General features: G+C 41.2%; 1 protein-coding gene across 2 annotated transcripts in view; it reads right to left on the bottom strand.

The window, feature by feature from the left end:
• The window catches only part of PLA2G12B (phospholipase A2 group XIIB), a 28,318-nt gene extending 17,283 nt beyond the window's left edge, over positions 1 to 11,035 (bottom strand). For both annotated transcript variants that reach the window (XM_044662818.1, XM_044662819.1), the window contains exon 1: positions 10,724 to 11,035. In XM_044662818.1, the coding sequence (XP_044518753.1) occupies positions 10,724 to 10,934 (211 nt within the window). In that variant the 5' untranslated portion in view covers positions 10,935 to 11,035. The remainder of the gene's footprint in view (positions 1 to 10,723) is intronic.
• Positions 11,036 to 17,328: the final 6,293 nt, after the last annotated feature.

Below are 17,328 nucleotides of genomic sequence, written 5' to 3'. Positions count from 1 at the left end.
AAGGAGAAGCAATAGGAGCACCATCAATGTTCCGTTGAAAAGAACCTTAGCAATCATCTAGTCCTGCCTCCCCATTTTAGAAATGATGAGGTCCAACAAGTGACTTGTTCAAGGTCTCACACAAGCACAAAGTAATAGAGCTAGAAATTTGATTATATGATCTTTAACTTCAAATCCAGGACTCTTTCCATTGTATCAGCTCCATTCGTGTGGCACGAGTCAGCATTTACTTTTTAAGAGCTCTGAATTTCTCTTTTTTTCTAAATAATAATATTTTCCCCAACCCTGAATTCTGTAGTTCAGTGGAAGTCCCAGGACTGAGGTTCTGGGAGTTCTCAGATTAATCTTTCTACCTCTACTAAAGACCATTGTTATAACTAAAAATAATACTAATATTTCCCCCAATTACATGTAAAAACAATTTTAACATTCTTGTTTTGAGTTTTGAGTTCCAAGTTCGCTCCCTCCCTTCCCTGCTCACTCCTTGACATGGTAAGCCATCAGATCTGGTTATACATGTGCAATCATTGCAAATATCTTTCCACATTAGTCATTTTGTAGAAGAGAAAGAGTTGGGAATGTCTTAAAGATTTCTCTCCTTGTGTTTGTATATTTGTTTCTTAACCTCATCTTTGAGTTCCTAAAACGCGGATACAGTTTAACAAAAGGAAGTTTACTGGTAAGGCTTTCCAACAACATAGACTGCAGTCCATCTCCGAATCAGTCTGTGTCCAGTGAGAGCCAGATGAGGAAACTGAGACCGAGAGGGATCACACGACTCATCCAATGCTATGTAGGTAGCAAGTCCAAGGGCCAGTATTTGAATTCCAGTTCCCTAACTCTAAACTCTGCTATTTTTTAACCTGTACCACCCAGCCTGGGTGCCTACGGAGGTCAAGTCCAATCTTCATCAATTCCAACTCAGTGTCTGTCCACTAGGCAACACTGCCTCTATGTTAGCAGCAGAAAAGAAAAAAAAAACACCTTAGAAATATCGAATAAAGTCTAGGAGGTATTTCAGAGAGAACAGAGTGGGGGGGATAAATTGTGGGGAGACAGCAGAAATTCAGAGGAGAGTGAGGCAAACCTTGTAGGTGAAAGACACTGACGTAGCTTCCCTTGAGCCAATATCAAGAAATATCTCCAGGAGTTTAATAAGAACAGAAAATTCCGGGTGACATTGCTCTATAAACTTTAAAGCCTGATAACAAGGTGAGTTATTATTATTATCTCCTACCCTGCTCTCCGCATACCTCTCTACTCAGTCACTGTCAAGGACGGCTGGGGTTTATTACCAGGGCAAGGGGCAGTTGTTAATTTTCCAGTTCCTACCTGGTGCCATTTATTTAAATCATTATAGTGTCTGCCTATGTGTCAGTTCTTCCCTCCTGAAGATCCGTGGCTGCCCTACATAGCATGTCTGAGTTTCTCTCTAGTTGTTTTGAAGTGGTCAGTTTATTTTAAGAAGCCTATTAGATATTATTTCCAAAAAGAGTCGGAGCAAATTGTAGATTCAATTTAATATTTGAATGTCTTTAAGATAAGACGTTGAAAAGATAAAATCAGGCCAGAGGCCAGAGGAAGAAAGCAGAAGAAATAGATATTTCCAGAGACAGAGGTTGATCAGATTATGACATTTCAGCAATCAATTTGGCTCTCTGATAGCTAAGCCTGTCGGAGAAAGGGAAAGGTGGAGTTCCATTGTTTTTGCTTTCTGACAAGTGATAGCTAACAAATGATCATGGAGACATCATAGAGAGAAAAATGGAAAGTACCTTAGATCATTGAATCCAGCTCTTTCATTCTACAACTGAGCAAACTGAGGTCTAAAAAGTCCATGTGAGGGGACCATGGCCTCAAAGATTGAGTGAATGGCAACCGTGATCGGAACTCAGGTCCTCTGACTACTTAATTTTCCAAAATAAATTTTTTTTTCCTGTAACTGAACCCAATTAATAATAGACTGAAGAGGAGGCAGCTAGATGACTTATTGGCTAGACAACCAGGCCTAGAAACATGAAGTCCTGGGTTCAAATTTGACCTCAGTTTTTTAGCTATGTAACCCTAGGCAAGTCACTTAACCCCTATTGCCTAGCCATTACCACTCTTCTGCCTTAGAAACAATACACAGTATTGATTCTAAGATGGAAGGTAAGGTTTTTTTTTTTAATAGACTGAGTAAACTGTGACATTTGAATGTAACAGGATGTCATTATGCTGTAAGAAAAAATGAAGGTGATGGATACAGAGAAGAATGAGGAGACAGATGATACAAAAGAAAGTAAAAGAAATCAGGGAAACAATATACTCAATGACTACAACAACGTAAATGGGAAGGACCAATAACAAAACAATTTAAAATTGAAAGCTGTGAAATTATGATGACCAAAGACTTCTGGCCAAGATGGCCACCTGAACAGAGGCAGACTGGCCAGCTTTCACAAATCTACTCCTGCAAAAACCTGAAATTTGCTCCAGGATGAATAATGATCAAGAAATCCAGTGAGAAATTACAGGAGGTGACTCCTTCCATCCCAGAACTGCACAAAAAGTCTATTAGAAGACATAGATAATAGCTAAAGTAATAGTCAGCAGAACAAGAGCCAGCACACGCAAGCAAGTCCACAGGCTCCCAGGGACCAGAGACAGATGAAAGACAACTATAGCCTGGGACGCACAGTATCCAGAGACAGGGAGAGTGGAGGACTCCCCTGAAAAAGCCCTAGAGTGGTCAAAAAGTCTTAGGATGGTCTATATTCTACAGGATGGGGATGGAGGTTAGTAGTCCCAAGGAACAGAAGTAACCAGAGTGACAAGACAATGCTCAGACTAAGACAGTTCACATATTCAGGGGATCCAAGATCTCTGTCTTGAGACTTCATTGAGAGCCCTGAAGATCCGGCTCCCTGAACTTCAAAGTCAGTGGAGCCTAATTCTAGGAGGTAGCAATCAATGTCAGAGTCCGAATGACCCAGAGTGAGACCAAGAAGAGCTACCCACTCTACCCTTCACACAGGTGGGTTCTAAGACTGAGAAGATGAATAAATTAAAGAAGTCAGTACCCAGAAAAAAAATCTTGAAGATATAGAGGTGGCCAAAAATTACCAAAAATTGACCTTAGTAGAAGAAAGCAAATCAAGTGAATAACAACTGCAATCAGAAAGGGAAAGAATACATTTTACACAAAGACTACATGACTACGTAAAAAAATTAAAGAGATTTTAAAAATGAACAACAAATTCTGGAGCAAAGAATTAGAAGGAGACTAAATACCTTACAAAAGAAAATGGAAAATTTTACATAAGAAATGGAGTTTCTGAAAACCAGAACAGACCAAACAGAAACCAATGACTCTATGGGACAGCAGGAAATGTTAGAACAAAGTCAAAAGATTGAAAAAAAAAATAGGAGAAAGCATAAGATATCTGACATGAAAAAAAACTGACTTGTAAAACAGGTTAGAAGAAGTAATTTAAGTCAAATTTAAGAAGTCACTGAACTCCCCAAAAGCTATGGGTTTGTTTGTGTGTGTGTGTGTGTGTGTGTGTGTGTGTGTGTGTGTGTTTAACAAAAAACATGTTTGGACACTGTATTTCAAGAAATCACAAATGAAATCTGCCTACTTCAGCTAAAACAAAAGAGCAAAGTAAAGAAAGAAGAGATTCCCTTGTAAAGAGTGAATCAAACTTTCTTTGTCTATCAATCAGCAACTTTTAAATTAATCAAAAACTTAAGCACCCCTACTTAACACAAAGCAAGAGAATTCACAAGTCACTTACTAGAGTAAGCTCACACCTCCCAAGGCTAAGTTAAGTCCCTTGGATAAAAACTTCAGATCTTTTTATAGTCTTTTTTCCTTGCCTGCACTTTACAGGAACCAATCACAGGCTTTCAATTTGCCTAGCACTGCCCAAGGGGGTTGGCAGTAGCCTTTGAAGGCAGGAGCTTACTCTACTAAGTGACTCATGAATTCCCTTACTTAGGGTTAAGTAGGAGTACTTAAGTTTTTGATCAATTAATTTAAAAGTTGCTGATTGGTAGACAAAGAAAGTTTGATTCACTCTTCACACACTGATTCATTTTCTGAAAGGGAACTCAAAGAAAAAGTCCCCAAAATGTCATAACCAAAAACCAGAGCTCTCATGTCAAAATTAAAAAAAAAAAAAAAGTTTTTCAAGCATCCAGAAAGTCCAATACCAAGTGACTACAGTAAGAGTCACACAAGACATAGCAGCTTCTACTTAAAACAAGAAGAGATATTGGAATACAATAAACCAAAAGGCAAAAGATATAAGCTTACAACCTGCAAAAAAAGCTGAGAATATATTACCAAGAAAAATAGACTTTTACTGCAGAAGAAAACTCTGAGAATTTCTGATTAAAAAATAAGTGCTTTGACTTACAAACGCAAGAATTAAGAGAAACCCGGAGAGATACATTTATTTAAGCATTTGAAAGGGATGATATAATAAAATATCAACAATAACAGAAGTCTTAGAGGTGAATTAATTTTTTTCTATAGTGGAGAAAGAGAAGAAAGAATAAAAGGAGGGATTCACTAGTGTGGAAAGGAGAAAAAAGGGGATGAAATTTAATATTTCTTACAACTTGGGTTTACAAAAAGTAGAATGTCTGAATGCTGAGGAAACAAGGAGGGGAGGAATGTCATGCTTATCTGAAATGGTCAAAGGAGGGTCAAACACACACAGAGTCAGGTTTAGAAATAAGAAGTGATGAGGATGAGGCATTAAGAGGGAGGGGATAGTCACAAGCAAAATTAACTTCTTGATTGGCAGGATTAACAAAGGAGTGGCAATTAAAACAAAAAAAGGAAGGAAAAGAACTAAGATCAAAGGGAGTACTCATTAAGTGGGGAATGACTGAACAAATTGGGGAAAATGAATAAAATAGAATATTATTGTATCATAAGATTTGATGAAAAAGATGATTTCATAGAAGCCTGGATGGTATGAACATGGAAGACTCCCTGGAAACTCAGTGTCTTCTCATAGTGTAGAAATGATCTTGGGTCCTCAATGGTCAGAACAGCAAAGAGTTCTTCCCACCAAGATGGAAAGTTTTCCAGGAATGACCTATTCCATCAACTGGAGATAATGCCTCACTATACTGACAGAGGCTCTTCAACCCTGTAACCAGAATTCACTGCAATCAAGTTGGTCTCCTTGCTGTTCCTCCAGTGAAATATTTATTCCCCCACCTCCTCCACTACAACACAAGCTGTCGCTTCAACACAGCCTCTTGGAATCCCAAATCTCTCTGGGGCTAAGCTCAAAGCCATCTCCCACAAAGGCCCTTCCTGATTCCAGCAGTTGTCTGTCCTCTTCTTCTGCCCAAAGAATGCTCTAGTTCATCCCCAGGAGAATGTGATCTCCTCAAGGTTGTGATATGTTTTCTGTCTGTCTTTATCCCCTCCTCCCCCATATAGCACAATGCTTGACATAGAGAAGACACTTAACAAATGCTTGTTGCACTGAATTGAATTGAATCACAACAAATCTGGCCACCAAGTGATGATGTTCTTTAGCCACAACAACTGGTGAAGAACTTGTACTAAAACGGGGAAAAGTTGTCACCTGCCTCTTTGGAGGGGGAGCCCACATGAATGAAATGGATATGATGTAAAAATGAAAGCTATCACCTAAAATTTATTTTTAAAAACTCAGTGAGACAATTTCTGAGGAAACTGGAAGACTATTATGAACTGATGCAGAGTGAAGGGAGAAGAAACAAGAGAACAATTTATATAATGATAACACTGGAGAGAAAAGCATCTTTGAAAGGCTTTAGAATGTTGATTTGTTACCGTGACAAACCATTAATCCAGAAGTATGAGGATGAGACATTCCACTCAACTTTACAAGGAGGGAAAGAACTTAAAATGCAGAAAGAGACATACATGTTTAAACATGACCAATGTAGGAATTTGTTTTGCTGGTATGTGCAGTTATTTTTCTAGGACCTCGTCTTTCATGTTTATTTGCTTCTTTGTATTAAATTTGCTTAATGAAGTTGGGAGGTAGTATCATGGACAGATTTTTTCTTTCTTTTTTTTTTTTTAACCCTTCCCTTCCATCTTAGAATCAATAGTAAGTATTAGTTCCAAAGCAGAAGAGCAGGAAGGGCTAAGCAATTGGGATTAAGTGACTTGCCCAGATTCACTCACGTAGGAAGGGTCTGAGGACAGATTTGAGCTCAAGACTTCCCATCTCTAGGCCTCACTCTCAATCCACTGAGCCATGGACAGATCTATTTTATTTTTTTATTTATTTTTATTTATTTAAAATATTTGTTGCATAAAAATAAAAAGAATAAACAATTTTTAAAAGCAAAGACATTAATAAAACTTTTTTAAAAAATGTAAAACCTCCAATAAATTCGGTTTGGGAGTATTTGATTCTAAGCTGCATTATCTGGTCACTTTTTCAAGGGAGAATACTCTGCCTCAAGAAACATTCATGGATGGATTAGCAAAGCAAACTGAGATGGAAAGAAGTCCTGGCTGATTGTTAAAGACACAGGAGGCCTGACAAAGGAGAGGCTTTGGGATATTGGGAGTTTTTTGTTTCCCATTATGGTTTCAGAAAATGCTCCAAACAAGTTGAGATCATCCCCCCAGGTCCTCAGGTCCCTCTTTTTCCAGAAATCACCAGATTCTAAACCTTCTCTTTGGCCCAGGGCCTCTCCTTGGAAAGGTTCCTGCTTGTGAAGTGGGAGTCTTGTTTACCTTCATTCTAGTTCACTCTTATCTCCTCTTCACTCTCCCACAGTCACTAATCTCAACCCTAGTGTGTTGGGGAGCTTTGACACTCTGAAGGTTGCTGAGCTGGGGCCTTTTACAGCTATTTTGTTGGGGGGAGAAAAGGAGGAGCTGCCTTGTTTTCCTGGAAAAGTCCTGCAATTCTTATATCCTAGTATCTGCCTCCCTAATGAGATCCTTAAAGAAAGAGAGTCTTATCTCTTAGTTTGCCTGGGGAGGCAGTCCCTAAGGTGATTCAGGTGACAGAAATGAACAATCCTTATTCCTGGTAACAGCTGATACTTTACTAGTGCAGGGTTTACGAAGGGCACTGCAGATTTTAACTCCTTTCATCTTCTCAATGAGGAATATTATTATCATCCCCATTTTACAGATTTAGCTGAAGTGATTTGCGGCGGGGGGGGGGGGGGGGTTGCAGTGCTAGCAAATTTCTGGCCTGGGATTTGAATCCAGATCCCTTTCCTCACTCTCAGTCCAGTAGCCTATCCATTATACCACACTGTCTCACTCCTACCCAAAAACAATCCAAATTGATATATAATGTTCTAATGACAATGCTTACTATTATTCTTCATCCCTCCCCCAGTCACCCAAAAATAACCCTGAGATTTTTTTTCCCCTTTAGCTAAACTTGAATTATCAGTCCAGGAATTTGAGATCTATCATTTCTTTGGCATAGGGAATTCACCATAGTAAAAACTACTAAGGATCAATAGCAGAACTTGAATCTAGGTCTTCCAGACTCCAAGCTGGGTTAGCCAGTGTCCTAACACAGCCTCTCATTATCCTTACATAGATATGTTTATATTCCTTGAACTTTGACAGAATTAAGGGAGAAGGGAACAGCTTCCCTCTTCCATCCCCAAGCAGTGAAAAAAGTATTGTTGACTGTGGGAAGCCAATAAGAGAATAGATAAAAATCTTCATATAGGGAGCTAGCCCCCTATATGGTTTTTTGGGGTCCTGAGCGGCGTGGTGGCATAGGATGGTTAAAGCAGGAGAAAGAAAATGAGAACAACTAGACTAGTGGTTAGCCCATGCTGTTCCAACGCAATGGGATTTGGACTTTATTTTATACTGGTTTCAAACAAAGAACACAAAGAAAGAATAACAGCTGTGAATGGGGTTGCAAATCATACACAATCCATTAAAGTCTAAAAAGTAGAGATATAGGTGCAAGGACAAGGGCCAAATTCCAACCACCAATTAGTAGGGGTTTACTTCTGGGAGCAGAAATAAATTTCATGGAGATGTTTACTAATTGCGTTCTGCCTTGATTTACAGATCTGCACCTGGTCAGATAGTCTGGACTAAATTGTCTGGCTCCAATCCTTATCTAAGTAATATATTTTTTAGGGTTTGGACTTCTTAATTATCAAGGAGAGAAATTGTTAACTCAGTAGCTTCTGGTCTGAGTATGGGCTTTCCAATAACTCTATAATGTTTTTCCAATAAGAAAAGGCATGGATCATAAGAGGTGTCAAAAGAGGGGTCTCAGATTTTTATCTATTCTCTTATTGGCTTCCCACAGTTGACCACAAAATATTTTGCTCTGTCTCTGTCGTGTCCGTCATCATTCTTTCTCTCTAGTGACTATAAGAAGTCCCTTCCTTGACTCCTAAATTAAAAAATAAATAAATAAATAAGGTGTCTGGACATTTCTAGCACCCTGGACTGAGCCAATTTGGGGTCTTTTTCTCAGGCTATGGTGTGTGCGTGTCTGAGCGTGTATGTTTCAGAGGTTTCTTTCCCTACCAGTCTCCATCCTCTAATCCCATGAAATTAGGAACTGATGCAGCCTGATAGTGAATAAAAAGCTAGACCAGGGATCAGGAAGATCTGAGTTCAAATCCCGTATAGGATATTTACTTACCTGTGTTGCCCTGGGCAAGTCATTCTAATTCTCTGAGAGGCCATTTCCTTATATGTAAAATAAGGATAATCACTTTTGTACTAATCTTTGTTGCTGTGAGGCCCAAATGAGATCATGTATAAATGAAAGGTATTTTGCCCATTTTTAACAGGGGCCATAAAACGTCAGCTGTTATTATGGCTCAAAGGACCATGTATATAATAGAAGAGATTGTCATTGGTGTGCCCAAATGCACTTGGAGCACAACTTCCAGGGTAGCCCCCAATTGGGGCACCATATTATCCCTTGAGGTAAGAATGGTACCACTGAGTCACTACCTTAGATGGCCACCTCACACAAGATAGCCTGGCTCATCCTCCTCAACCTCTTGACACAGATAATGAGGTAGATAGATAGATAGATAGATAGATAGATAGATAGATAGATATGGATGGACAGAAAGACAGATAGATGGTAGATATAGATAGAAAGATAGAAGGATAGATGGATAGAAAGATAGATAGATAGATAGATAGATAGATAGATATGGATGGATAGAAAGACAGACAGATAGATGGTAGATATAGATGGATAGAAGGATAGATGGATAGATAGATAGATAGATAGATAGATAGATAGATAGATAGATAGATAGATAGATAGATAGATATGGATGGATAGAAAGACAGATAGATGGTAGATATAGATAGAAAGATAGAAGGATAGATGGATAGAAAGAAAGATAGATAGAAAGATATGGATGGATAGAAAGACAGACAGACAGATAGATAGATAGATAGATAGATAGATAGATAGATAGATAGATCGATAGATAGATAGATAGATATGGATGGATAGAAAGACAGATAGATTATATAGATAGATAGACAGATAGAGAGAGATGGATGGATAGAAAGACAGACAGACAGATAGAGAGAGAGATGGATGGATAGAAAGACAGACAGACAGACAGACAGATAGATAGATCGATAGATGGATAGAAAGACAGATAGATAGATAGATAGATAGATAGATAGATAGATAGATAGATAGATAGATAGACAGATAGATAGACAGATAGAGAGAGATGGATGGATAGAAAGACAGATAAACAGACAGATAGATTGACAGACAGACAGATACAGAGAAATACACACACACACATATATACACATGCACATGAGTGTGTGTGGATGTGTCTCACTAAGGTTAATTGACTTGCACCTGGTCATCTAGGCATTAAGTGCCACTCATGGGATTTGAACCCAGGTCTCTATGAGATCTCTGATTCTGTTCCACTCAGGCTCAGACACCAGAAGGTACCCATCCTCCATACCAGTGGTGTTTCCATGCCTTCTTTCAACCACAAATAACTCAGGAAAAGCATGAGTCAATGCATCAAGGACATGTGATTTCACGAATATGGGAACTCTCACATGTGACAACTCCCTCCATAGAGGCAAATGCAACCCAACTTTATAGTCTTGAAGAGTTGTCTGAGGTCTAAAGAAATGACTTGCCCTTGATCATATACCCACTAAGTCAGAGACAGGATTTGAATCCAAATCACCCCGACTCCAGGAGTCTATCTAGCATTGCATGCTCTACTTCACATCAAGTGGGAGCAAAGCCAGAGTGAAATATTTCCAAGCTAGAACGCCAGGCTGAAGCCTCCCGAGGGCGGTGAGTAGCCGGCTCCTTGGGAGGATGTTTCATCACCTGGCAGATACTGTCTCCAGACGTGCGGGCATATTCATCTCTTCTTGATTTTGCCCTATTATTTCAACCTCCACACTCATCCTAGGTCTTCCATGGCATCCTCTGCCCTCCCTCTACCTAATTCCTCTACAATCCGACAGCTCCTGCCTCCCTCATTCAAAAGCCTCCCCCTACCCCAGCCAACCTGCAGAAACCAAATGAAAAGGCATAAAGGCTCTTTGGCTGCTATTGAGATGGTGGAGGGAGGGAGCTGGGGGTGGAGAGAACCCTGATAGATAGGAATTGTGGGCCAAGTTTCTTCCCACAAGGGGCAAGTCGCCCCCAAGCCCTGTAGCCAGAGAGCGGACAGTGACACAGAAAGACCCAGGACTCACCGTATCTGCATCTGTACTGGCAAACTCCATTCTTCCCTCCTAGCAGCTCCAGAAAGGAGTCAAAATAGCTGTTGACTGATTCAAAGCTGCCCCGGATGTGCCGAAGACCCCAGTCAGAATAGGATTCCCCAGCTTCCGAGTCGGGTTCACTCTGGCCCACACAGCCCCTTAGACTGAGCCACAGGAAGAAGGCGCTGAGAAGGAACTTCATCGTGAAGCCAAGCTGAGAAGGCAAGTCCTCTCCCGAGACCCCAGCTGGCCTGCTGGGAAGCCCAGGTGCCAAAGACCAGCCTGGTGGTACTAAAGAGGCTTCCAAAGGGGATTATTTAAAGCATTCAGCCTAGGTGCTTCCCTGCGAGGTGGACTTTAAACGCTTCTGTGATAGCTGGGCTGAGATCAGGGCAATTACGAAGGGGACAAAGGTCGGGTCATGGGAGGGCCCATCCGAGTTAGATTCCAAAACAAGTAGTATTGACCAATCTCTGAAACGGAGGGGGCCGGGGGCTGGCTAAAGACGGACCTCCTCCAATGGCATCTCCTTCGTATGGTCACCTGGTGGTCACATATTGGAATTTATCAGCCCAGCTAGCTTCCTAAATTCATTCCACTGGTCATGGGCTCCAGACCCTCATCTATCCAGCCATCTCCTAGACTGGAAGGATCTCCAAGGGCAGCCAGAGAACACTGTTGGCTTCCCCTCGTGGTGTGGTCAGGAAAGTAATTCCCTTTGAAGAGCATTCAGGATTGTGGGTGACTAGAAGACCTGACTGAGGATGGGGGAGGTTGGGATTTAAGGACTGACCTGTCTTCACCACTGATTAGCCAGAGGACTCTAACAAGTCCCATCATCTCTCTCTACCTTACTTTACCTGTTTAGGGGTCCCTTTGGCCATTCTCAATCACAGGCATACTTTCCATGACTTCCAAAGTCCCTTTTATTATTTTTTTAAATAATTTTTATTTTTTAGAAAAGTTATCCATGGTTACATGATTCATGTTCTTACTTTCCCCTTCACCCCCTAACCTCCCCCCATATCCAAAGCACATTTCCTCTGGTTTTACCATATGTCATTGATCAAGACCTATTTCCAAATTGTTGATAGTTACATTGGTGTGGTCGTTTCGAGTCTACATCCCCAATCATGTCCACCCCGACCCATGTGTTCAAGCAGTTGCTTTTCTTCTGTGTTTCCACTCCTGTAGTTCTTTCTCTGAATGTGGGTAGCGTTCTTTTCTATAAATCCCTCAGAACTGTCCTCAGTCATTGCATTGCTGCTGGTACAGAAGTCCATTACATTTGATTTTACCACAGTGTATCAATTTCTGTGTACAATGTTCTCCTGGTTCTGCTCTTTTCACTCTGCACCAATTCCTGGAGGTCTTTCCAGTTCACATGGAATTCCTCCAATTTATTATTCCTTTGAGCACAATAGTATTCCACCAAAGTCCCTTTTAGCTCTAGATCTAAGCCTATAGTCATTATAGAGGGGTACACAGGAAGAAAAGCACCTGGGGAATTCAGAAAAGGCGAGGGGTTTTCTCCATTATGAAGCAGACTATTAAAGTCGAGGGGCTGGTTGACCTAGCAGGCTTTTATAACTTTGGGATGCCTGTAAATCCTAATCTGAAGCCCCATGGTTAGACACTATTTCCAGGTTGGTATTCTGGCTTTTGTTACATCAAAGGACATAAATTCCCTTCATGAGACCGCTGGGAAATAAAAATGATGCCTTCATTGATCAAATGAATCTTCTGGCCACTCTCAACCATGCCTAGAAAACCCCATCGGAAATAATGGATTGAATTCCATTATCTCAGATAAGGAATCCCTAGTCTGAGGGAGAGAAGCAGAATTGCTCAGAAGTGCAGACCTCTGGAGCCTCATTGCTCTTAGGCAATGGTTCAGAATAATAATGATATCCACCACCTTAGATCTCACGGCAGGCGTTTTTAACTTTTCAAAGTCATTCCTGACCTTGTTTCAGGAAGTCTGGGAGGACAGACAGCTGCAAGGATAAAGCTGATGAAGAGGGAGCTGGACTTGGCACCTGGGACTCGGGTGTCTGGGTTCAGTTCCCAACCCGGACCCTTGCCAGCCATGTGACCCCGGGAAAGGCACAACCCTGGAGCTTATCTATAATGGGCTTAATCATGGCACCTATGCCACAGAGCTATTGGGGAAACCAAATGGATTCATGTGTGTAAAGCGCTTTGTAAACCTGAAAACACTAGAGCAACGCCAGCTATTACAATAATCATGCTGAAAGGCACCATCAGAGAGTTGGCCAAGAAGGCTTAGGTTCAAATCCTGCCTCTGTCACGTTCTGACTGTGTTACCCTGGACAAGTCTCTTAACCACTCATGGCAATAGAGTAATTCTTTCTGACTATTCAATTGCAGAGAAGATTCTCACCTGCATCAGCTGGGAGGGGGTTCCTATGCCAGTAAAATCACAGGGACAGTTCCTATTCTTATAATAATAATAATAATAATAATAATAATAATAATAATAATAATAATAATAATAATAATAATAATAATAGAGTACCCCGATAGAATATAACCTCCTTGAAGGCAGGGGTGATCATCTTAATTTCTGTATCCCTAGGAATAAGTACAGTGACATAGTAGTCACATAAGGTGGGTTTAATTTTTTATTTTTATTTTTTTAAACCTTACCTTCCATTTTAGAAACAATGCTGTGTATTGGTTCCAAGGGAGAAAAGGGGTAAGGGCTAGTAAGTGACTTACCCAGGGTCACACAGCTAGGAAGTATCTGAGAACAGATTTGACCTTAAGACCTCCCATCTCCAGGCCTGGCTCTCTATCCACTGAACCACCCAGCTGCCCCCTCCATGTGCAAAGGGACCCTTTGCCTAAAGCTAAAACCTCTCTTCAGAGTGAACCAGGAACCTCAACCCAGAAGGCTCATCTAACACTCATTTTCTCCATCAGATGTTGAATGAGTGAGATGCCCCAATCTCTGCCTCTCACATCTCTGATATATAACAGAGAAAATGTGACATCTTTTTATTAAGCTCCGACCCAAGAGCCCAAGTTGGAGGATTCAGGAGTACTGGCTCTGAGGTCAGAGGACCTGCATTCATATCCTACCTCTGACCCTTAAACTACTACTTGATTAAGTCACTTAAACTCCCTGGGCCTCAGTTTCCTCATTTTTAAAACAAGACTGGGCTGCATAGCCTCTAAGACCCTTCCTAGCTCTATATCTAAGCTCTTGCAAACCCCTATCCTCTATGGTATGTCTTTGCTCCTGTAGATGCAGAGATCTTATTTTCCTGAAGTATGACAGATGCTAATATGTGCTAATATCTCAGACAGCATTAGACAGAAAGTTGGGATGAAACATAGATGGAGGATGAGTCCTAATTCTAATTTTCCAACCCCACAGAGGATTGGGGAACTAAGGAAGAAGCTCCCTCTTTGCCCTATCATCTTCCTACTCCATCTATATCCCAAAGAGCGAATCACAGACTTGACAAATATCAAAATTTGAGGCTTTGGCACTCCTGAATGCTTCAGTTTAATTTATTAAGCAAACACTGTTTTAACACCTACTAAAAGTAAATCAGGGACAGCTAGGTGGGGTCATAGGCTTGGAATCATCTTCTTGAGTTCAAATACAGCTCAGACACTTATCAGCTCTGTGACGCTGGGCATTTGCCTCAGTTTCCTCATCTGTAAAATGAACTAGAAAGGGAAATACATCTTTCCCAAGAAAATCCCAAAAGGGATCACAAAAGAGTGGGGCTCAACTGAAAAAAGCCTAAAGCCTAAAGTCTTTTTTCAGTTGAGTCCCAATGAGGGGGACATAAAAATGAAAGTTGTTGCCCCATGGGAAGCTTACATTCTACTGTTTATTATGTTTTGTATTCTGCTATTTAGCCATGAATGCTTTGTTGCAGAATAGGAATAGGGCTACGTGGCAGGGAATAGTATTCCCCCTCACTAATTAGAGATGGTTCCTGCCCTCAAGGGGCTTACATCTTATTTGAGACACAAATGAACAGAGAAGTAGGAAATAACAAGGATGCTTACATTTGTGCCTCCCAGCTGACTGTAGGTATTATTAGGTGCTCTGCTGACTGTATTATTATTATTAATTATTTTTAATAGATGAATAACCTGCCACTCAGAAGGGTTAAAATATGGGCCTGGAGTCACAGCAGCTAATTAAGATCAGTAGCAAGAGTTGAGCCCAGGTCTTCTTGACTGGGAGCCCAGCACTCCATCCACTACAAAGATACTCTGAGTGCCAAATGAAACAATATTCTAAACAGGAATTTTAAGGAGGAAACAATCCCAGAAACCTGGAGAGACTGCAGAATGAGGTACTTGAGCAGGACCTCAAAGGAAGAAAAGAATTTATATGGGAGTGATGCTTCCTGGGTCTCATCCAAAGAATTGATTGATGGATCTTCTCCATTCTGAGGGAATAATCTTTATTATAAGAGAATATAGTATCAGAGTAGCTAGTCTAATAAGGGATTCATTAAGGTCAGCTAAGGAAGTGTGGCAAGTAATGGTAGTGAGAGAGTAAAGAGGGTGAAAGATAAGAGAGTGTGTGGGAAGGGGTTCTCAGGAATGCTTTCTATCATGCTTAGTTACTAAGGAAAGGGTCATTTTTTTGGGCAGCTGTTGCCCTGTATCTCAAGGGAACTGATGTCACTTTACCCATGGTTCACTCTGTTTGCCCACAAACCTCAGTGTAAATAGGATGCTCAGGATATGTGAAATGTCCTGAGGCAAGTTTAGATCAAGTTTTGCTCTTTTCTGGACAGACTCTGAGGGAAGCAGTAAGAGTGGAAACAGAGCATTGTTTGAACCTAGCCCTGTGTGACTGAGAAACTGAACCACCAGAGACCCCATCCACGGACCTGGATTATGTCTTAAGATTGATGGGAGAAGCTTTCTCATAATTGTGAATCTAAACGACTCATATATCTTATGTGAAGTGTTGCCCCCTTCTAATTACCTAGTTATTGTTTCTATGTTCTTTTGATACTTAGCAAGGCTTGTGGGACATTTCAGCCCACATCAGGGGAAGGGGACAGGAAGGAGAAAAGGGGAGTGGCTAAATGTCAGTGAAAATCATAAAAACAATTTAAGTTTCTATAGCACCTCATGGTTTGATACCTTTCCCCCCCCCACAATAACCTTGTGAAGTGGACAGGACAAATATTAATATGCCCATTTAACAGCTCAAAAAGCTAAAGCTTAGAGGCAACTAGGAAGCTCAGGAGGTTGAGAGCCAGACCTAGAGATGAGAGTTCCTGAGTTCAAATGTGGCCTCAGACATTTCCTAGCTATATGACCCTGGGCAAGTCACTTAACCCTCATTGTCTAGTTTTTACTGCTCTTCTGCCTTGGAAGCAATGCACAATATTAATTCTAAGACAGGTAAGGGTTAAAAATAAAATAAGGCTCAATGAGATTACTTGCTTACTAGTAAGTAACAGGACCAAGACTCAAATGCAGGTCCTCTCAAGTCCGAAGCCAGTATGCTTACCATTACACTAGAATATCTCTCAATCTCCATGTATCCTTTGCTCCTTTTAGAATAATTTCCATTCACTTCAACTCATCAGGTATTTAGAAAGTAGTTAGTATGTGGGAGGAGCATCGACCTCCATCTACTAGTTGGCCCCACCTCTTCCACAGAGGCCTCCCCTGAATTCCTGTCAACATGGATCCCTGCCTCTCTGGACTCTGCATGCCCTAGGATAGTGATGGTGAACCTTTTAGAGACTGAGTGCCCAAACAGCAACCCTCACACCACATGTGAGCCTCCCTCTTCCCCCAGACAGGGGAGGGAGGAAGCGCTCCCATTGGGCTGCTGGGCAGAGGGGCAGATGCTGTCCTCAGGCACGATGGACATGGGAAGGGGAGCAGCCTCCTCTGGCATGTGTGCCATAGGTTCACCAACATCAGTCTAGGAGTTTGTATTGCCTCCTTCTGGAAGCACAGGGCTGGGGACATTGTCCATGCTCAGAAATATTTATGAAATTGAATGTCCCTTCTGCCTCCCTATAACCTCAGGAACTGACAAGTGTACTCTGGACAGTTGTACATGCAGTGGGGCCGCTGGAAATGCTCAGCCAATATAGAATCTCAGAATCGCAGGGTTCAAGGGCATCTCTGAACTCTTGACAAAGTCCAATAGGTCTGGTTATGAACATCAGTCCTGTCTTAGTGCTGCCAACAAGTGGCCACCCAGCTGCTGCTCCAAGACCTTCATTAAGGAGAACTCACAATCTAGCAAGGAGATACATGATGTTTTGGGACTGCTTTAAGCATAGGAAAGTTTTCCTGACATTTAGCCAGAACCAGCTTCTAACATTTCTGCTCATTGTTCTTAGTTCTGCCTTTGTAAAGCACTTAACACAGTGCTTGGAATGTAGTAGTTGCTTAATAAATCCTCCCTTCCTTCCTCCTCCTCTCTCATTTTCTTCCTTTTTCCTTTCTTCCTTTTTTCCCCCCTCTTTCCTTTCTTCCCTTCTTTTTTCTTCCCTCCCTCCTTTCCTGCTTCCTTGGATTCTTCCTTCTTTCCACTCTTCTTTCTTTCCTCTCTCCCTCTCCCCATC

Source organism: Gracilinanus agilis, chromosome 2 (assembly GCF_016433145.1).
Source record: "Gracilinanus agilis isolate LMUSP501 chromosome 2, AgileGrace, whole genome shotgun sequence".
Lineage (NCBI taxonomy): Eukaryota > Metazoa > Chordata > Mammalia > Didelphimorphia > Didelphidae > Gracilinanus > Gracilinanus agilis.
The sequence above is the reverse complement of the archived record's forward strand: the minus strand, read 5'-3'. Positions and strand labels throughout refer to the sequence as shown.